The 21,928-nt window shown below is 36.3% G+C and overlaps 1 protein-coding gene across 3 annotated transcripts in view; it reads left to right on the top strand.

The window, feature by feature from the left end:
- The window catches only part of CEP89 (centrosomal protein 89), a 44,352-nt gene that overhangs the window by 2,357 nt on the left and 20,067 nt on the right, over window positions 1-21,928 (top strand). The window contains exons 2-17 of one of the 3 annotated variants that reach the window (XM_082289938.1): window positions 60-166; window positions 1,356-1,511; window positions 2,111-2,312; window positions 3,599-3,704; window positions 5,309-5,337; window positions 6,521-6,575; window positions 7,920-8,138; window positions 8,521-8,663; window positions 9,024-9,074; window positions 10,165-10,248; window positions 11,672-11,773; window positions 16,657-16,768; window positions 17,407-17,587; window positions 18,461-18,628; window positions 19,331-19,472; window positions 20,808-20,897. In XM_082289938.1, the coding sequence (XP_082146064.1) occupies window positions 60-166; window positions 1,356-1,511; window positions 2,111-2,312; window positions 3,599-3,704; window positions 5,309-5,337; window positions 6,521-6,575; window positions 7,920-8,138; window positions 8,521-8,663; window positions 9,024-9,074; window positions 10,165-10,248; window positions 11,672-11,773; window positions 16,657-16,768; window positions 17,407-17,587; window positions 18,461-18,628; window positions 19,331-19,472; window positions 20,808-20,897 (1,947 nt within the window). Of the gene's footprint in view, window positions 1-59; window positions 167-1,355; window positions 1,512-1,703; window positions 1,817-2,110; window positions 2,313-3,598; window positions 3,705-5,308; window positions 5,338-6,520; window positions 6,576-7,919; window positions 8,139-8,520; window positions 8,664-9,023; window positions 9,075-10,164; window positions 10,249-11,671; window positions 11,774-16,656; window positions 16,769-17,406; window positions 17,588-18,460; window positions 18,629-19,330; window positions 19,473-20,807; window positions 20,898-21,928 lie in introns of those variants that run through there. The other 2 variants (XM_082289939.1, XM_082289940.1) reach the window with 2 other exon arrangements.

Raw genomic sequence — 21,928 nt, 5'->3', positions numbered from 1 at the left:
GTTTTTTTCACTGTAATCCTTAAAGTCATTGTCAACTAATTTTATTTTAAATCATTTAGAAACATATAGCTCATGGCCTGGTCCCTGCTGCTACCATAGCTCCTAAACCTGCAGTTCCCCGCACCCCTCCCCCTCGTAGTCCAAACCCTTCTCCAGAAAGGCCCAGGTATGTTTTGATGTTTCGATTTTTTTTTTTCCTGCTTCATCAAGTATTGTAGCATACTAGAAAAGCCTGATTAGAAGAATTGCATATCCCTGAAATATTTACATAAAACTTTTCATAAAAATAATATATTTTTAAGGGGGGCAGTTTCCTACTCTCAACTTTTTTCCCCACTCCTAAGCATGGTAAATATTCAAGACAGTAACCATTATGAACATGTAACTTATCTGAGTCAATTAAAGACGAATGGACTATTTAAAGATAGTGTAATTTTTAATTTGGCTGCTACAGGAGTGTGTAGGACTGCACAGCACTAGTGCTGTGAGTCAGGAAATATTAGCCCATTAGAAAAACATAAATTAAACCTTGCTACCATACCAGGGACTTAAAAAATTGGCATGTAAAACCACACTGGCTTGGAAAAATGGAGATTATTTTTCTTTAAAGTTGTAGTTTTTACAGTTTTTATTCTATGTTTTCTCTGCATTTAGTTCAATTCTGGTTGTTTTCCATGATCTTCCTAGTGTCTGTAACATTCCTACTTAATTCTAGTTAATTTCTTCTTCCTTTTTGGCCTCTAGTTCTTGTCATTCATTTTACAGTTCTCAGCATTTCACTGCTTTAATCTTAATTACTACTTGTTTTTCCTTTTCATCATACCCTTCTCTGTACTCCATAGCATCCCACAAATAGGCACTTTTGTTTATGTACGCTTGTCCTGGTTTGCAGTACGCCAACATTTATTAACAACTTCAGAGTCATCAGTAAAAGGTTCAGAGTAGGGAAAAATGGAGACAAAATAGCAGGATATGGAACAAGTTTTCAATACAACACCAGGTAGTATTGTTATGGCTAAAGTGAATGCTAAATACTGTAAATTATTAATGTGAATTTTGGGAAAGTAACTCAGTATATTCCATAATTTTCATGCATGTGATTTGGGAAAACCAATAGGTATTGTACCTTACTCTTGGATAGCTGCATTACAATAGCTTGCCCCATTTTGTGCTTTACTTTGGGAGGTAATAGTTTATAACCAGTCCCATAGCATTCAGTGGTATTTATGCTTGTTAACTGTGAACATTTTGCTTTGCTTAAATAGTGCAGACATTTTGCATAGGAAAAGATATAAAATGTGGAGCACAGAGAAAGCATCAGAATTGCTTCATTGCATTTTTCTGTTTTCTTCCAGGTCTGCTCTAGCAGCAGCTGTCCTTGCAACAGCACTAACAGGGCGCACTGTTGCTATTCCTCAGCCTCGGCAACGATCACTTTCTGAAAGTGATTCAACCTACTTGGAACAAGAATGTTTTGAGCCATATGCAACAGTCACAGAGCTCAGAATAGGGTAGTGTGTGTATACTTTCTGGTTTGATACCTTACGTTAGAAATGGAATCTGTCAATGATCAATTTTACCAAAGAGTGACAGCAACTCCTGCTGTTACAACTACTTACTTTTTTCTTACCGCATCATAAATTGAGTTTGAAGTGTCTAACAATCCTTATTCCATTTCTTGTAAAGTGGTGTCACACATGCAATCTTCAGAGAGGCAGATTTGGATTGTACAACAGTCATAAGTAAAGCACTATTTCTGTCAAATGATGATCAATTTTACAAAATGTGATGAACTGAGGAATCACCTGAATTACATGTAAGATACTTCCTTTGTGCTAAAATGATTATTTCAAATTGTCTTTTTGGTAGAATTAGGAACCTTCTATCTCTAATCTGTCTTTTTAAGATAGAGAGGAAAAGGTAGTACCAGTGTTAATTGTCTGGTTTAGAGCATACATAGACTACATTCCTTGTTTGCAGCTAACAGAAGCTTAGATATCTGCCTCTTTGGACTTGTGTACATTGTTAGACTGATGGTTCTACTTTACTAGTGTAGGATTTTTTGAAGAGTAAGCAGTGCTGAAACAGGCATTAAATTGCTTTTTTGCAGATCTAACTGGAGACTTGATGGTTGTGACAGATCTCCTCTACAGTCCTTGGAAATACCAGGCAATTATGGTGAAGATGAGGACATGGATACATATCTTTCAGACGATGGTAAAGAGGCAGAGTCCAGCTGTCAGAGTAATGAGAAAAGGGAAGGAAGCTTTAGCACCAAAGCTATTTATGCTGTTCCCCGCAAAACTAAAAAGGTAGGATTTTTAAATGCATTAGTTCCTTTACCATCTTTTAATATGTTAATGCACGTTAATATTTTGGATACTTTGTATTCTCTTCTTACTCTTCAGATGTTTATTCAATATTTATTTCATGCTAACTTTTGTGATTCATTTACTCTTACATGAGTTAGGCAGGTTTGTTGGTTGTCAGAGTCTCTGTCTCTGGTTATTAGGAGCGCACTGGTATTGTATATAATCATCATGCGTAATTTAGTCTTGTAAAATGTCCAGTAACTTACACGGAGCATGGTACTTATATAGTAGATGATTTGTTAAAAGCACTAGTAACTTTACTGTTAAATGGTGAAGGCTTAGTTAATGGTTCAGGATTGTGCTAATGAGCACAGACCTATAGGGAGATTCAGAATTGAACAAAATAAATTAACCTTGTCTTGAAGACCAGGAGATTTTTGTATGCTATAATTTTGGATTGTCTTAACCAGCAATGAACTTAATACTCCTAAGGCACATTTAAAGTTAAATCAAAAATGATGCAAAAATTTAACAAACACAAAGAAGTACCTGAGTAGGAAAAAGGCAATGAAAGATCTCTTAAAAAATGCCTCTTCAAAAAAACCCAGCACTAGTAAAGTAGACTGACTTATCAGTCATATAATGTACATTATATCAGTCTCATAATGTACATCACGAATCCCAAAATGTGAAAGAAATCAAAAAACACCACAAGGTGAAGAAACAGTAGCTGGTAAGAGGAGGGAAGGGGATGGAACAAAAGAAAAAAAAAGGGTGTGAGTAGAATATGTGGAACGCTGGTATGTGATCAGTGGGAAAGCCAGCAAGGATAATGTTAAAAATGGTTAATTAATCCCTCACTGCTGTGATATAGTAGATAAATGGTTGATCTTTTATTAAGATCAAGATTAGGTATGCCACAGCAAACAAGCAAACGGAGAATAATTTCATGGACTCGTGTAACCGAACAAGAGAATACTTGCCCTTGAACTAATCACTATCATACTTGCTAACCTCCTGTTGATCATTGTAAAGCTAGATTTTATTTACATAAAGTCCTAAACAACACCACTACCACCACAAAAAAAAACCCACAAAAAAACCCCAAGAAAACAACAACAAGAGAAGAAGTAAATCTTATCATTTATTATCTTAAAATATTAGTGAACAATTCTAAATGTGACAGGGACATTAATACACTAAATGTTTCATACAGATACCAAGGTACATGGGCTATTTTAACAGTGATCTCATGATTTAGAGAGGTTTGTCTTATTTTTACATAGGAACAGTTTCCACCATCTCCTGTTCCTAATGCTGACAAGAAAGGGGTTTCTTCCCATGAAACTGAGTGTCAGGTGGTGGTGGATAAGTCAAGTGTGCAAATAGAAGGTAAGTAAATTTACTTTAAGCCAAAATGCCATTCCATTTCCATTGGGAAAAATAACTTTTTAATAAATAAATTTAATACTATATTGTAATGTTATATTCCTTTTTTGAAAGGGCAATTAAAGAAATGCTACTAAATACTTCGCAATTTCTAATAGTTACAGAAAATTAAAAACCTGCATAAAGAGGAAAGATTGGTCTATATTCACTGTGGAACGAACTGTCAGCCACTGTAAAAGGAGGGGGCAGGGAGGAAAGTTTTGTGAACTCTGTCTTGTCAAGTACAGTCATTCTCTACTATTTTTGTTGCTATTTTTGTTGATATATGTGCCAGAAGCAGTCACGTTTGTACTCTGGAACCTCTTGGAGTGTTACTGTGTAAAAAAAAAAAAAAAGGAAAAAAAGCAGAAACTATAGAAACTAGCAATGTTAAAAAAAGAAAGCTAGAGATAGAGGAAAACATTTTTAATCAGTAATTTTACTTGTGTGAAAATGCCATGTCTGAAAAACAGTAGCAAAAACTTCTTGAGTTTTTTAATAATCAGATGGCGTGATAGTAGTGTTGTTTATCCTTTCTACAGAATTTGTATCATTATTGCTGTCTTCTAAGGTCTGGGCCTTAAAATTGTACATCAGGTCAGAGAGGACGTTTCTTCAAAATAGAGAAATAAGCATGATCATCAGTCTCAGGCTATCACCCTAAGATCTGAATTGTTAAGCTTCACAAATAATTTTTTTTAAATAAGTAATTTCATTAGATTAGGGACATTTGGGTTGTTACTGGACCTGTCATTGGGCTATTTTCTTGTAACAATAGAATATTGTGGAGAAAATAATTATAATAGACCAAGACCAATGTACTTGTATAGAAGTTTTCTTGCATAATTATCTTGTCTTTTATTTTAAAATCTGGAAAAGGAAATAAGAATTCATTTCAGAGCTGGAAGATGCAGTTTTTACAGAGGATGGTAGCACTCTGTAGCTAGTGGATAGGAAAGAGGAAGCAAAACGGAGTCAATTTTGAAAAAAATTGTCTCTAAATTTTCTTTATATTGGATCCCAGCATTTTTTCAGTATTAGTTTGGTGGAGTAATTTGAAAAGTTTTATAGAGAGCAATATTCAGAAAGAATGGGTTGCTTTGATAAAATCATTTGACAAGTGAGGCATTAAACTGAAAAAATACAGGATATATACACTGTTTCTAATCCCTCTTCTACATAGTAAGTGCTGCAGGTCTTGAAAGCTGTCAGAATTACAATTGCTTTGTTCAGAGATGCAACAGGATTCAAGTCCAGTAAAATCAATGAAAATATTTCATTTGTTCTTCAGTCAAATTCTGAACTTACAATGGAAGCCAACAATACAGCTTCGTTTCTTCTACACTTGCATCTATCCAGTGTGAGGTAAAGTGAGGTCTCACATCAGTGTCCTGATACACCGTGAAAGAGAGAATGGAAAGTTAGTGATCTAATCTGTGGTTTGGGGAGGACTTTCTTACATTTATTTGCATGTATAATATGTGTGCATACATATCCTTGTGAACCCTTACAATTTATGGACTTAAAATAATTTTTAATTGACTGAAAGATCTGTTTTTCTTTGACAGAAGACCAACATCTGGGCTTGAATTTAAAGGTAAGACTTAAATAAAAGTTGATTTAGGATGCATTTTGGAAAATAGGGTGTCATAAAAAGCTGCTAAATTCACAGTCACAGAAAACTAATTTATTGCCACTACAGAATCTTCTTCTTTTGGAGTACAAGAATGACTAATCATTCCTTTTGAAAAAATGCAACTATATAGGCAAATAGGCAATACAAAAGTTGTTGAGGGGTTTTTTTATAGTATGTGTTCTGTTATTCCTCATGTGAAAGAAAGAATCTGAGAATGAGAGACAACATGTGAGCAAGAGAGCTCACACTGATAATTTTAAAATTCTGAACCTGACTTCACCACATTTTTCTATAGTTTTCTATTTGGGCTGATCTGACTGCTTTCATAAGCTTGAAAAGGAATACCCAAAAATTTAGTTTCTCAGATCAAGTTGCTAAAGTATTGTTTATTAAAACGGTCAGTTCTTTTGTTATAATCATAACTTTTTTCTACAAGTTCTTGACCACACATATTTTTCTTTGAAATTGTTCATGAGTTTTGTCTCATTAAGTCACTGGTGTCACTCAGTATCATCAGTGTGTTAAATTACATGACAGCATATCCTTACAAAACTTCATTACTGTTTCATAAAAACATAGAGAAAGTCTCTGTATCACCTTCACCTCAAGTAAATACATTAATATAAATGACACTGTAATTCTTTCCTGGTGAAAAAGCCTTTTGAAAATGTACAAATACTTTTGGTTTTTTCCAGCAAAGCAAGAACAAAGTTTTTCAACTTTGAAAAACATTTTACATTTTAATTGATTTGCTGATACGCAGTTAGGGACTGACATAATTGACTAGTCTAAAGTCATACTTTATACAAACTAACAAGTGGGAAGAATACCCTTCCTGTTTTGTCAAGAAGGTTTGTGTTTATGTGACTTTTATGTCAGCCGTAAAAAAAATGGTTATGACAACTGCACATTTCTGACAACTAAGGATAATAGTGAGTTTCAGGTGTCTACAAGTGACTGATGGCAGTGATAAGTGACAAAATGATGTCCAGATGAGTAAATGATAAGTTGTGTAGTATCAGCAGTGAATCCAACCTTCAGTTTTGTTGATATAAAAGAAACTCTTTCAAAAGTTTTATTTCTTAAGTTCTCCAGTAGCAATGCTGTTAAAGCAAATTGTCTCATTTTTTTATTTCTCTGCTAGGAGGAAAAATTAATAGCTGAAAATCTGGTACGTGAGAAACTTCCACCATCCCCAGGTACTTTGGATTTTTCTATGACTTCACTACACGTTTTCACTTTATTAATATGCATGCATATATGAAAACACATTTTCCTGGTTGTATTCTCTAAGCCTAATTTGTGTGTGTGTGTGTGTGTGTGTTTGTGAAAGTATTTTTCCTGTACAAGAGATGAGAAAGTGCTCTGTGATATGTTTAAAAATGATGGTTTCAGACTTTTTATGTTAGGTGGTTTAGACTTGTTTTTATTTTCCAATCTGAGTGACTTTTGAGGTCTAAAGTAAATAAATGATTGTGAAATGATGTAATGAAATTAAAGTCATATTGGACCTCTCCAATACATTAAGTTCAATCTACACTAGAAGATGTCACCATTATTAAGTATCCTATCACAATTGAAATTGTGAAATGTAAACATAGAGTCACGAGATACGTGGCCTACCTTCAGCTAATTTGTGTGTTTCTGCATCCACCTGGCAACTTCAGGCACAGTACTTCTGAGCTCTGCATGTCTCATGATGGGAAATGTGCCTATTACGAGTTCATGGGGTTTTATGTGTGTCTGTGCTGTCCAAGTATCTTACGCCTTTTCACAGGAATTTAACAGTGGCCAGAATTGCCTGAGATAGTACTGAACACCTGAAGTTGTTACACATCATCAGTACAATAGATAGCCCTGTATTGGGTTTCGTATATATGAGGGAACTAAGGAACTGTCCTATACTTAGTTGTATTGATACCTGTATGCTGTTAGATTGTGCTGGTAGGGGTAAAATCTCTGCCTTCATTTCAGCTCTTTATACAGATGGAAAGAAAAACTTGGAAGTAAGATCCATTATTACTGATGCAACAATATATCCACAGTTTTGCAGATTATCTAAAAGTTTACTTTTATAAGAATTGTTCAGTGACTTCTGTTCATTAACATTGAAGCTGTTCAGTGGGAATGTAACACTTTCATTGTATAGGTGATTAAAATTTGTAGGGATCAAGAATACTGACTAGTCCTTGCAGGGCACAAACACTTTGCTTATTGCAGTGGACATTTCAGTTTTACCTCTCCAGTCACTGATGTTTGGGAGAGAGAGCTCTGCTGACATGATCTTTTCCTTTTAAAGAAGGAGTGTTTCTGGTGTCTGAGAGAAAAGACGGGAACTTGCAGCTACTCCACAGCTCTTTCCAAATCCACTTTTTTTATTCTTTCCAGTCTTATCCTTTAGGAGCCATGAGCTGATTTAGATCTTACTATATATATATATATACATATATAGTGCTAATATTAGAAACAAATGGATTGTAATTTGCTGAAACTCCTATTGCAGTCTGGATAGCATTTAAATACTTTGTACTGTGGCACTACAGATGCGTCTGTTCGGGCAAGGCAAGCATGGGAAAATACAATCAAAGAAAAGTTCAGAAAACTAAAACAGGAAAACTGGTCTCTGAACAAGGCATACCAAGCTGTGGTCCAAGAATTTGAGGGAACAAAACAGCACATAGAAGAACAGCAATTAAAGCTGAAGAAACTAGAACAAGAAAACAGAAGACTTAAAGAAGCTGCAGAGAACTCACATAGAGAAGGTGGGAGAAACATAAAAGCTATTCTGTAGTTATCTTGTTTTGATTTTTCTAATTTCTTCCAACCTTTTCCTCTAGTAGTAGGTTTCAAGTCATTGATGTAGGCAAGTATCCATGCAGAAGTAGTTTCCAAACAGTATTTTCTACATTTGTAGAAATTTTGTCACGGAATACATGCATGATAAGAAAAAAGTTGCTTGGTTGTTTGATATATAATGGATTTTTTGCTAGTAATTTTTCATGGTATTTTTCCATAACAGTATTTTGAGAGAAGTTATTGATCATTATTCTAGCTTATTTAATTTTTTTCATTGCAATTATCAAATTGTTGTGAACATTTCTTGAATTTTAATGGAACTTTCTTTTTGGACATTTGTTTTAATAGAGGAGGCAACAGAATTACTTTCTCTCAGACAACAAGCACAAGAACTGGTAGATGAAAATGATGCTTTGAAAATGATGGTCCATCGTTTAAATGTAGAATTAAGTCGCTATCAAACTAAATTCAGGTCATTGTCCCAAGAAGAGGTGAGAATCATGGTTATCAGGGCAGTTCCTACTGAAATGTCCCATTGTCTGTTACTTAATCTTTGAGTTTTTATGACTGTTTTCTCCAAATTTCCACAGTCTACAAATTGCACAGGCTTTTTCTGAAATTTAAAATAATTTGGAATAAGCATTTATCATTGTCTAATATAAAGAATTCGGTATTATTTTGTATCAATAATATACTGAACTTCCAGTTTTATTGAGTATGTGTTACATATGCAACACATGCAATTAGAAACCTAAGCTTGTTTGGGGTGATAATTGGGACTGCAGTGGGCAGTTGCTGGTGCTTCAAAAAGCAGGAAGTAATGTCAGTATCTTTTAAAACATCTACTCTAGAATCTAAAGCTGAAAAGCTTACCCATGAAAGGACCACCACCACCATGGCTGGTAAGTCAAGTAATATTTTCACTTAACTGTTCATTCCTCTCTAAGTAAAGTAGTAGAATTTCTTTCCCGGAATCAAAATATTCAGGTAATACTCTGCTGAACTATCAAATACTAATAGAATATTATGAACATTTCTTTTGTTGCAGAAAAATATGTAGGGCAGAATTCTGTAATGGATGTGTGCAGTTCCAGTTGAATGTACAGTAAGCTACAAAACTGCACATAGTCACCAGCTTTGAGCTCTTGAAAAGTATTGTTACACTGAGAATCATAAATGCCATCTTCACTTAGAATTGTCTAGCATATAGCTTGCTTCAAGATCTTTCAAGATCTATTGCTTAATTGTTAATCTTCTTAATTGTTTATCTTTTGCTGTTATTATTTTTAAGATTATACTAAAAGGAAACAGAATGTTTCTGATTGTAGGAATGGTCATGGGTCCAGTAGTAGCCTATGAATTTCTGACAAGGGGAAGGCAAATAGTCTGTGAAAGGGAATGCATTTGTAATATGTAAAACAATTTCTCCTTGAAATACTAATCAGATCTTGTATTTTCCTTCTTCACTGTCACTGAGAACTATACAGAATGGGAAAGTTCTCCTGCTCTGTCTTTCTAGCCATAGTAGCCAGTAATCATATACGTATGTATTTAGTCTTAAAGATGCAGGTTTGAGAGTGTAAAAATTCCTTTCCCGCTTACTAATGAATCTGGGATAATTTTTTTTTAGTAGTAGTATTCACTGTAGTGTTTGAATTTTGTTTTGTATTCATTTGCATCCACATTCTGCTGTGCTACATATGGTGATAAGTTAGAGCTGCTTTTTAGTGAAGTAAAGGTGCAAGTAAAGCATGGAGTCTTTTCCTTTCCAAAACTTGCTCCTAACACAGTGCTGTTAAGTGTTTCTGCAACATTGTTCTGCATATGGTTGTCTGCATGCTTGTATAAGTTCTGCACTTTAGACTACAAGTCATATTTGAAACCCCTTTAACAGCTTTCAAAACTAATAATGTATAGCAGCAGTAAAAAATACAGATGAAATTATGGCTTGTAATTAAGTTACATGTATTTATTTTTTAATTTTCTTTTAAGTTGGATACGAAGTATTTGTCACCTCTTCTATTGGCATATGAAGACAGAATAAGAGAAAAGGAAGATTTTATTCTTGAACATGAGGCAAGTTTCCATTTGGAAAAAATAGACACTAAAGCAGAAATAAATTACTGACTTTTTTTAAAGGGAATTGCCAAAGCTGTTGTCTGACTAAAATTTAAAGTGACTTTGTTTTACTTTTCCATGCATAATTATTGTGCTCTCTTATCCTACTTGGCTTGTTTGATTTTGACAGCCTGTTCACATTTAGGAGCACACACTACACTGAGTAAGTATGTAAGATGTGCTCTAAAAATAGAGCAAACTGTCAGGAAAATTAATCCACCAACACCAGAGGTTTATGTCCAAAAAGGAGACAGAGGAGTCCTGTTACTTTATTCGAATAAAGGGAGAGGCCATGGGGCATTTCCCCTGGGGTCTCTCAAATTGTTAGAGGACTGCAGCCTCCTTTTTATCCCAATTTCCTGGCCGAATTTCCCACTCTCCCTCTCTTTCCTCATTAGCTGAGGTACTTGAGAGGTACAGACTTCAGAAATTACCTAATACAGACCCCCTTCTAATGTATACCCCCTCTTTTTCTTTTCCTATGGAATTCATGGTTCTTCCCATTGCTTCTTTCATGTCTCAGCATCTATCTTTACCTATCAGCAGAGCCACAGTTTGTCTGTTAAGACAAATCCCTCTCATTCCTTTCATCAATCAGTGGAATTCCTCCCATTGTTTCTTTCACCTCTCAGTGTCTAGCTTTTACCTGTCAGCAGACCCACAGTTTGTTTGTAAAGACAAATCTCTCTCATTCCTTTCAAAACTAGTCAGTGACTAGTAAACTAGTCAGTGGTAGAAAGAATTTACAACTGTCATTCATAATGGGAACTCAGTGCTCTGTATTGCTGCCCTTCCAGCTGCTTGTGGGTTTTGTGGTAGAAGAATACTTACTTCTAGGTATTAAAAGAATGGGTATTCTTTTTGCTTTTTAGCAGTATTTTTTTTGTCACTGAATCGTTGAAAAATAGCTATTTGCTTCAGAGCAGAACTTTCCTGGGTTTTAAAAATAAATGTATTTCCCTGAAAAACTTAAGCCATAAAATTAGCAGAAAACAGCAAGGGTTTTTTATATTACTGTAAATTCACTGTGTTGCCTTACCATATTCAAATCCATGTCACTCCCACTGAAAATGGGTAGTATCATCCAGTAATTTCCAGAATTCAGCTTTTTAAACCTATCTTCTAAAGATCTACAACTTGCAAAAATGTGGCACAAGTCAAATATCAGTATTCTTTTTAATCAAATATTACTAGATTGATAAAACAACTTAGAAATCAAATATGATATACCTGAATTAGAGATGAGTGAGTAGTGAGATAATATTTTGTTAAGACAAGAACGAAGGCACCCAAGCATGTGTACTTACAAAATTTTTTGTTGATGTAAAAATTAAACTAAAATACTTATAAAGAATTTTATATTAAATCCTTTGTCTTCCAGGAGGATATGAAGAATTTTAAAGCACAAGTTGAAGAGTTGGTGAAGGAGAATAAAGATCTGCATGAGCAATTAAATAACTTTATTACCCCTACAGAATGGCAAGTTATTATACTAGAAATTAATTTAGAAGTTACTAATTATTTTGCTTATTTCATACAAACTTTTAAAATTACAGAAGTTTTTTAAGGAATTTTTTCTTTGCCCTCTAACAAATTGTTTTTCTGAAGAATTAATAGTGATGAGCGGAAAAGACTCCACTCCTAAATAAGTAGTAAAGTAGGTATGTTTATTCCAGCACTGGGACGAATAGGGGATAGCTCCTCCAAAATCATGCGTGCTGACTGCATTCAGCTCGGTATTTATCGGGTTACAAGTTCCATATTCATTAAATTTCCCAACACGCCTGTACATATTCATCACTTAGCCCCACCCAGCCTCGCTTCGTATTATAATGAACCCAAAAGTCATTTACATCCGCGTTGTGCTTGCACAGTGTTGTCTGTTGGCTTTGCTAGGGGTCTCCGAGGGTCTTCCTCCGATGAAGTCAGGAGTCTTCCTCATCCTGAACTTTTCACCTTTCCTCCCTGCGCATGCTCTTTATACCCCTGGCCCAAGTTTAAGCTTGGAGACTGGTTTGAGCTAGGTTTGGGTTGAGCACAGGATGTCTGTCCAAGACTCCCCCTGCCCTTATCAGTGGTCTCTTATCTTTTCTTCCTGCTCTGGTATGCTGACCAAGCTAGATGCATTGTTCCTAACAAACTAATTCTTCTTCTTCCCGTCCCCCTGATTCAATAGCGCCACGGTTGTCCTGTTGGAACAGTGCTGATCTGCAATGCCTGGAATAATTTTGGAGTAAAGATTAAATATGAAAGTGGAGTTTTGCACCTGCAGCCCATGTAATTCTGTCCCAGATATTGCAGGTTACATACCATTACAGTGTGCTAATGATATCAGTTTTCCACTAATATATAATGGCATTGGAATGTGGCATTAGAAGAATTTGACGTTCTTGAGAATTGAAACAATGCAAACATAATGAAGTTAAGTAGTTGTTGGAAGCTAGGATTTTTCCTTTTTTTTTTGCTTTTCTTTCTCCCAGGGAATTTTCTCCCATTTGTTGCCTAAGAGATGGTAACAATGATACTTGGGAGACAAAAGATGTGGCTGGGAGGAGGAGGAAGGGGAAGGGTGCAGCTGACTGCAGTCTCTTAGCTGAGGGGCTTTCCCTTGGAAGTGCAGAGATACCGCAAGATTTTGGCTGGGGGATCGGGGGCTGGGCTCAGCTCCTCGCTCTCTTGGTCTTGGGATCAGAGTGGACAGGTGCGGTTTTGGAGCCAGACTGTTGGTGCCCAGAGAATTCGCTGCCACCGCAGAGTTTTTGTCCTTCACTGTTTCTCCTACCATGGGTGAGCTTCTGCTCGCAAGAGCAGCTGTTGAACTGGGACTTTTTCCAACACCCAAGCTCATTGGGAAGGGGACCCCGACCCACTCTCCCCTTCCCAGAGGGAGCGTCTCCCGGCTGTGTGCGGCAGCTGCTTGCAGAAACCTGGCTGCCACTGCCCAGCCCCGCTGCTTTCTGCCGCTGCTTCGGGTTTTGCGCTACATTTTAACCTGACATCCGGTGCCTGCCTGGACATCCCGCGGCTCCTGGCACGGCTCCGGAGTTTTTGCTACACCTTGTTTGCCACCCTGGGTGTGCCCGCCCTGGCGTTCCAGGTTCCTGCTACAGCCCATTTCGCTCTCCGGAGGGGCACCGGGACCGGCTGCCCACCGTGAATTTGTAGAGGAAGCCCCTTTTCCGTCTCTCCTGCCAGCTGAGCCAGCCATTAACCAGGTGCAGTGAGGCGGCCGAGCTGGCGCCACAGCGCCCCCTGCAGGCGCGGGGGAGCCATCGCACCCGCCCTGCCCGGCCGGGAGCCACCAGCGCCCCTGGCGGCCGCGAGCGGAGCTGCACCCAGGGGAAAGGGCTGCGGCCGGGAGAGGCGGCACTGGGTTCCTGGTTTTTTTCTGTTCATTGTTGGTGATGTTGTTGTTTGTTTGCCTTTTTATTTATATATATATATATAGTAGTAAAGAACTGTTATTCCTTTTCCTATATCTTTGCCTGAAAGCCCCTCAATTTCAAGTTATAATAATTTGGAGGGAAGGGAGTCATATTCTCCATTCCAAAGGAGGTTCCCACGTTCCTTGGCAGACACCTTTCCTTCTAACCAGGACAATAGTAAAAAATACTTGAGACTTACTAACAGTTTACCTAAGTGAGATATTCATCGATTGGTAACTGAGATGGAGAAGAATCTGTTTGTACTGGTTCATTGAAAGATGACTGTCAGCTTTTTAGGGTAACAGCTATAAAGAGAAAGAAAGGTCATGGGGTATGTTAGAATAGGTCCTTCCAGTAGAGGTTAGACAATAACAATACAGTTGTATGGAAATCTCCAGAGAGTTCACATATTTAAGTACAGAGAATCAAAGCTGAAAGGGTGTGTGGTGTAGCCAAGGAAATGGAGAGCCTCTTTTATTTGGAACTTAGGCAGATTGGCCTTTCTCACTTACAGAACAAAGGCTGAAAAAGGAGTGTTGCTCTGTGTGTGTACAGCAGGAGCAGGAGACATAGCGTATACAAAAAGTTCTGCTGCAATTATGGTACTCAGGATGGTGTTACTAGGACAACAGCTGGGTATTCATTCACCATAAACAAACTTAAAGTGGAAATTGGAAGATAATTCCTAACCAGTGTAACAGGTTTTGGAACAGCATCCCGTATGAGTGAACATAAAAATTCTTCCTGCACCCATGACACAGGTAGTTGCATGCAAGTGCTTGGATGACACAGTGTCTACATGAGGGGGACTTTGGAAGAGATGGTGTTCATCATAATCTTAGGTATTTCTGCTGATTCACCCAGTAGCATAGACCTACTTTCGATGAGGCAGAAGTACAGGTGTTAGTATTTGTATAGATTTGGTTAAGCAGGTTTTTACAAAGGTATCGTAAGTGTTGTATAGGTGCTTTAATAAAATACTGTGGATATTTCAGGTATCCTTAGCTGCTTATACTGTCCACAAATTTCAAAATGCTCTTCATAAAGGTGTTCCAGCTTCTTAAATGTTAATTTTTTCAGTTAACACCTTTGCTTTTAATTTTGCCCCTCCGCAAATGAATGAGAGAAAGTCATAACTCTGAGCTATATCAGGCTGTCTATAGTCTCTATCTGGGAGCTGTTTTTTAAGGGAGAGTACAGCAAGGCATGGAAGCCAGCAGCAATATCACTTTAAGTAGCTTTTGCTCTCTACCTTCAGTGACTTCTTCACACTCAACATTGCAGTGCAGCGCTCTTTTATTTGTATTGACTGCTGCAGGAATGTACTTTCTACGCATGAAGGAATTGGTCTTCATCAAACTAATCCCCCTTTTGCAGCAATTTTTCAAATTTTTTTTTAATAAAATAGCCTTATGGTGCCAGGCATAGCTGAGGATCAGGATGTAGCTTGACAGCTATTGACTGATTTTCAAGTGGCTGATACACATTTCCTTTCTTCTCTTATGCCCAGTGCAGTAAATTAAAGAAGTCAGCTAAACTTGCAAGCTTCTGTACACAGAAGTTTTAGTGAATAGAAGTGTAAGTTGACTGCCATTTCTGTGTTTGCAAAAATCTTCAGGGTAGACTGTTTATATTTTTCTGCTGCCAATTGTTAGCTGTATGCTTTAGCTTCAGTTTTAGTCAGAATAGAATTTGATAGTAGGGGAAATTGTCCCTGTCTAGATCAGTGCACAATGGGAAGCATTTTTATGTAGGTCAGGCCACACATGAACAAAGCAGATACACACTGTGTTGTTAGTTCTTATCATCAGAAATCCTTGTTAAGAGTCTCTTTTGCTACATTTTGTTTGGGTTTGGGCTACTCTTACTGACTGATGAGAACTTCAGTTTAAATTAATGTGCTATCATCTGACACTTGTACTGTATTTCTGCATGCCTTTTGGCTAATAGTTCTTTTTAAGCTTTTACTAGAACAGTGAATAGTTTTTAAAGGGTTTTTTTTAACATCAGAAAGACTGGTATTGTTTTTTTTAAAAGCTGAATTAATAAAAGTTAAAAAGCAGAGAGTTAAGTTCTCTGCTCAGGATAGTTCATTTTAAACACCCATGTTCCTTATAGGCTCATAAAACTCACTGGCAGTATTTTTCTACAGATCAAAGTAAATCCAAATCTTATAAACATGTTTGGAAACAAATTTGCTTCAGGTACTAGTTGCAAAGATGTCTGCAAATCTTGCACCATTATGTAGCTTTAATTCTCTCTTTCTTAATGGCTGGGACCATTTCACCTAGAGAAGAGTAGGTTCGGGGAAGGTCTTATCACTGGATATCAATGCCTGAAGAGAGGGTATAGTGGTAGAGCCAGGCTCTTTTCAGTGGTGCCCTGTGAAATGACAAGAGGCAACTGCCACAAACTGAAATATAGGAGGCTTCCTTTGAATGCAAGGAAATAGTTTTTCATGGAGTGCTCTAACAGGCAGTCCAGAGGCTGTGGAGTCTCCATGTCTAGAGATATTCAAGCCATCTAGACATGGTCCTGGGCTGCTGGCTGTAGGTGCCCCTGCCTGAGCTGGGCAGTTGTACCAGGTGACCTCCTGAGGCTGGAGGTCCCTTCAAACCTTAACCATTTTACGATGCTATGATCCTAATTCACACATACTTATTTTTCCTTCTTTTTATAGGGAATTTTTGCTTCCATTACTCAAAGATTTTAAACATTATTTAAAATAAATCACATTTTGATTGTTATGAGTTCATGCCTCCAGTAAACTTACCTCAGGTCCTGATATTGCTTTCAATAAGGATTTTTAATCTGTTTTTTAAAGAGGTTCAAATATGATTTTATAAGTTTACACTGTTGAAAATCAGTTGTGTTTGTTCTTTGGACGTAAGTTAACATTAGAGTTATATTTTATTTATAAGCTGGTTATCATTGCAGGCAGCAGCTGCAAACTCAGGCCAAGCTGGTCTTGGATGAAAATGGATTGTTGATGGAGCAACTCGAAATTCAACAAGCTAAAGCAAAAGATAGTCACAGACAGCACGTTCACGAAGGTAAAAGTGCTTGAGTTGCTAGTCATCTGAACTACACTAAAGATGGTAGTGCAGGTTTAGATTTTTGTAGGGGTTTTTGTTTGTTTTCTATTGTCATTTTTTGTTTTGGCAGGCTTGGTGGAGTTTTGGTTTTGGTTAGCTGGGGTTTTCTTTGCGACTTTGTATATGCCTAAAAAGCATCCTTGAATGTAGGTAACGTTAATAGGAGATCATGCTCTGCATGTCAACTGATACTGAAAAAAAATGTCGTTATCACCTATTGACACTACAAAAAATACTCCATTCTGACTTACTGCTTCTGAAAAAGTGAGAAGAACTTTAAGTTAAACAGCAATACAGTCCTTTTCATAATTGAAGAGCACTTCAACTGAATCAGAATTTTTCAGAGTAAAATGACATTTCAATGAGTTTATAGCCCTGAAAAGAAGTACTCTTGAAGTTCCTGCACTTTTCCAAAGCAAGTTGCTTGAGACAGCAAAAAATCAAGTCCAAACTGTTAAAATACAAATTGACAAATCCACTGTTACATAATGTTGTGAACAACTAGGAATTAATGTATTAATGGTTTTGTTGGAGTTTCACAAGTCATTGAATTAGTTCTGCTATACCCAGTTGACTTTTTTTTTTCCCTTCCACAGCTTCGAAGTTGACCAAACAAATAGTAATCTTAGAAGGTAAGAAACAGAGTCAAGAGGAAGAAATAGCAGAGTACCAGAAGCAGCTAGAAACATTGTGTTCTAAATGTGAAGAGCTGAAAGCCAAAATGGATAGCAGAATAACAGCAGAGGAGCACTTGGCTTTGGTGAATGATTTAAAAAGGTATGAGTTTACATATGGTGCACAGAGAAACATTGGTGCAAGGCATGCACATGAACAGAGCTGCATACATAGCACTCTGTAGGTAGGAGGCCAGTGGAAACTGCTGCTGGTAATCCAGGAAGGTAACTACCAAAGCACAAAGAAAGGTAAAGAAGTATTTAAAAAATACTGACTTGGTTTTTAGAGACATTTAAAATGACAAAAAGGAAATCCCAGATCTAGAAACATTGGTAGAAGTGTTTTTACCATAGAGTACATACTGCTAATTGTACCATTTTAAATAGTAGAAGAGGATGCATTTAAAATACCATTTTTGTCAAATCTATTTGCTTCTATCAATACTATATATAAAACGTTTTCATTCTTCTGTTCCCATCTTTGGAACATGTCTAAAGGATCCTGAAATTCTAAACTAGAAGTTCTAAGTTTCTCCAGTTGTGACAATATGGAAATTACACAAAACAGCACAACTCAGGAGTGCTGTCATGCAGCACAGAGTGCAGAGTAATGTTTTCATGAAGACATTCTGTAAATTTGTATGCTTTCAAGTCTTTGGATAGTGCAGATTACTGCTTTGTGGTACAGTGCCATCCTGAGAAGTTCTCAAACCTTGTATTTTGGCATTGCTAGTAATTTCTTGGGAAAAAAAATTACATCTGGACTATATATTTTTGTAATTTAAATAAAGTGCAGTCCAAAGGAATTACTTGAATAATTGTCGTGATTTTGATATGAGATTGTAATACCTCTGATGTCATCACTTAACATTGAGCATTCTCAGTGTATCTTTTTCGAAACTTCAACCTGGGTATCTTCCTGTAACTTAGCATTTTAGTGAAGTAATCTATACATGACACCTGTTGGTTTTTGCAGCTGTTTACAACAGGAGCAGGAGAAAAAGCGCTGCGAGGTGGAAGATGTAATGGGAAAGATAGCATCACTGCAAACTGAAAACAAGAAACTGCTCTTAGAGAAAAATAACTTAATGGCTGACAAGAATATCCTGGAAAGTGAGATGCAAATGATTCAAAAGACAAACAGGTCTTATCACAGTCTCATTTTCTTGTATAGAAATACTTTTATTTCTAAAAACAACAGAAACACCTGAAAAAATACCATCTAACTTCCCATAAAGTGTATTTTCTACCTACTGCAGAAAAAACATGTTTCCTAAACATATCTTTGTCATGTCTTGAGGCCTGGTTGTCATATTTTGCTAACCTTTGTATGTTTTCCTGCTCACTTTTCTGTGTCTATCTGCAAATTAAGAATATGTATTTAATTTAGTAGTTAGTAGTTAGCTATAGCAATTAATCATTAGCTGTACTCATCTGAAAAGAAGATGAGTAGACTTACACTATTTGCAGTTAGGTAAGGATAAGACTTACACTATTTGCAGATCTTCTCATGCACCTAGTTGCTTAGAGATGAGTTCACAATATTTTAAAAAGTAAAAACAATACTATTGCTCTATATCTTAAGAATTATGAACTTGTAGCCATTGCACAAACTGTTCTTCTGAATCATTGTTACTGTTGTTATTCAGATAACATATTGTAAAGAAGAAACAGCCCCAAAAATTGGGACATGATACTTTTGGCACTGCAAATATTCTGGGCCAATGCATTTTTAACAGTATGTTTGATTGTTTGAGACTTGTACATGTTGATTTGCACATGTGATGCAAGTTTTTTAAGGCCATTATTAATTCCCCATCCAAAGATTTTCCTTTTTCTTTTATAGACGATTAAAGAAGAAAATAGGTCTTTTGCAACTGCAGCTGGAGGAAGCAATGGAAAAAGAAGTTACAGCCCATCACTATCTAACAAACCTTATTGGGCTGGTGGAGAAGATAGCTAAGGAACGTGATCATCTTGTATTTTTGGTAATTACCTTTAAATAATTAATATGCATTAATTGATATTTCACACAATTATCATGCTACTGGCACAAGTTATTGCTAATCTGAATTATCAAAAAATAAAGCTATAATTTCAGTTTAAGGATTTAGTTCTATTTAAGTAGACTTCAGCAAATACAATAGGAGCAGTGAAAGATTTTTTTCTAGAGGAGTAATTAAAAGCAACTACCCTTATTTCTGAAGTTAAGATAATTAAGCCTTAATTCACATAAGCATTAGGGTCTGCAATGGCACATATCAAGTTTAAAAGATTTTTTTTAACCTAGTTAAAGGTTAAAAGGTTTTAGAGGTTGATGTTGAGCTACATGTATTTAAAATAGCACATGATCATAAAATTTTAATACTTGTTTTGAGTCTAAGGGTGGACTGTTATCCTTGAAGTGATCTGTACGGACCTTCTGCTGTGAATGCATATGCATATTATTGCTCCTTATTGGTTAGCAGTCATTTTAACAGGCTAATTAAGAGTTTTGGAACAACTTCTGTTTAGTGGAAGTGCCTGGCATGGAGGTTTCTAAGCTTTTTGTAAGCCCATTTTGTTTCTTTTACAAGGCATTGGACACAATTTCAATTTTTCATATTCATACTCTTTTCTTCAAATTGAATCTGAAATCATTTCACAAAACTTTGTTAAAATAAGGCTGCTTTTACTTCTGTTGTTCAGGTGGTAGACAAAGGTTGTCATCAGCTTTGGGTAAAAAGATACAGCAGTTAATTCCTAATTCTAGAAGAGGAATGATGGTGACACAACTCAAATCTTTGTCCACTACAAACTGGACTTCAGGATTGTGAAACTGGGCACAATAAATGTCTCCTAGGAATTGGGGGAACTGATTCTTAGATCTCAATCTCTGGGATACCTACTTTTAAATATTAGGCATACCATATTAGAAATATCCTTGCCCAAACCTCTGCCAGTTTCAAGGGCTTGTTTGAGAGCAACTTGCATAATGTGACCCGAAGGATGAGTCTCATGTATAAAAATGGGATCCCTACGTATACATACATATATCTGTAGAAAAAAAATCACAGAATTGGTTGGGTTTAGAGTATGTTTCATTTCAGAATAATACTGTTTCATAGTATTCACAGTCAGTTGACAAATTATTAATGAGCCATTAGGAGAATAATTTCCAGGACTCTTTATCCATGTTGCTTCTTCAGACTGCTGGAGTTCAAAATGGAATTGCTGTGTCTCCCTCAGTGTATGCATTTTGTCTGCCCTGACAAATCTAATGATTATATTATTTTAGCTTATTTAGCTTTATTAAAGTAGCTTTCTATACTGCATGGTTGCAGGCCAGATGTTTGGAAAATGAGAATCATGGTGTTCTCAGGAAAATTATAGAAGGCAGTCTACGCTTAGGAAGATTGGAAGAAAAAGTTAAGGTAAGCAGTGTTTCTAAGCTAAATATCTACTGTGAAATGTTTGAGGTTTTTTGAGAAAAGTAGTAAATCTATGTCAATGTTTTTAGGAAAGACTTACGGATTATCTTTAAAAGTTTTCAAAAAGCAAAATAGATCATCGTTATAATTTTCACTAGTTTCTTCTTCCATTGTATTTGTGCATTGCATGCCTGCCAGATCATCACGTTTACATCATTACCTGGAGAATTATGACTAGTTGTAATAATACTTAAATATTATTTGTATTTCATTTTTTGCTCTGTAGTGTAACCCAAGTATTCTGTCTTCTACTTTTTTGAGGCTGTACCACTCCTTCAACTTGAAGTCCATTACAATTAGATTTGGAAGAATGAAAAGCATTGTCTCAGGTGTACAGTTACCATCAAGTACTTTCATGTGACCATAGTGTAGAAGGTTTAGAAACTCAGAGGATGTTCAAACATCCAGCCTAGTTAGAGAATACATTATAAGTTATGTTTACAACTCAAACAAATAAAAAGCACAGTATGTAATTGCAATATAACAGTGAAATAAATTTGAAACATTTATGTTTCAGCATCTTTGGTGCAACCATGATTTCCTTTACTGTAATCTTAAGAAAGGAGAAAGATACCTGGCATATTGATTTCTATATGTAAAAAGTAATGTATATATTACTTTCAAAAGCTGTTTTGTATTAAGTCAAATTTGTTCAGTTTATCCTAAAGCAGAGAGTCTCTGTATTACACTTTGCCAGTCAAGACCTCCACTGCTATTCCTGCATCAAATGACACAAATGTGCACCACCACTATGTTAATGGAGACCAGCTCCTTCTGCACTTTCCTTTTAAGGATTGATACAGTATAGAAATTAGCAACAAAGAAAATAAATTAAATCCAAGTTTAAAGAGAGAGCAGTAAGCTGAAAACCAGTTTGAATTTGTAAGGAACCCTTCATAAAATACCTGAATGCATGAAACACTACCCTAAAAGATTTACCTAATTGTACTGATACAGCCATAAAATGTTTTTAG

Source organism: Coloeus monedula (genome assembly GCF_965178545.1).
Source record: "Coloeus monedula genome assembly, chromosome: 13".
Taxonomy (NCBI): Eukaryota; Metazoa; Chordata; class Aves; order Passeriformes; family Corvidae; genus Coloeus; species Coloeus monedula.
The sequence above is the reverse complement of the archived record's forward strand: the minus strand, read 5'-3'. Positions and strand labels throughout refer to the sequence as shown.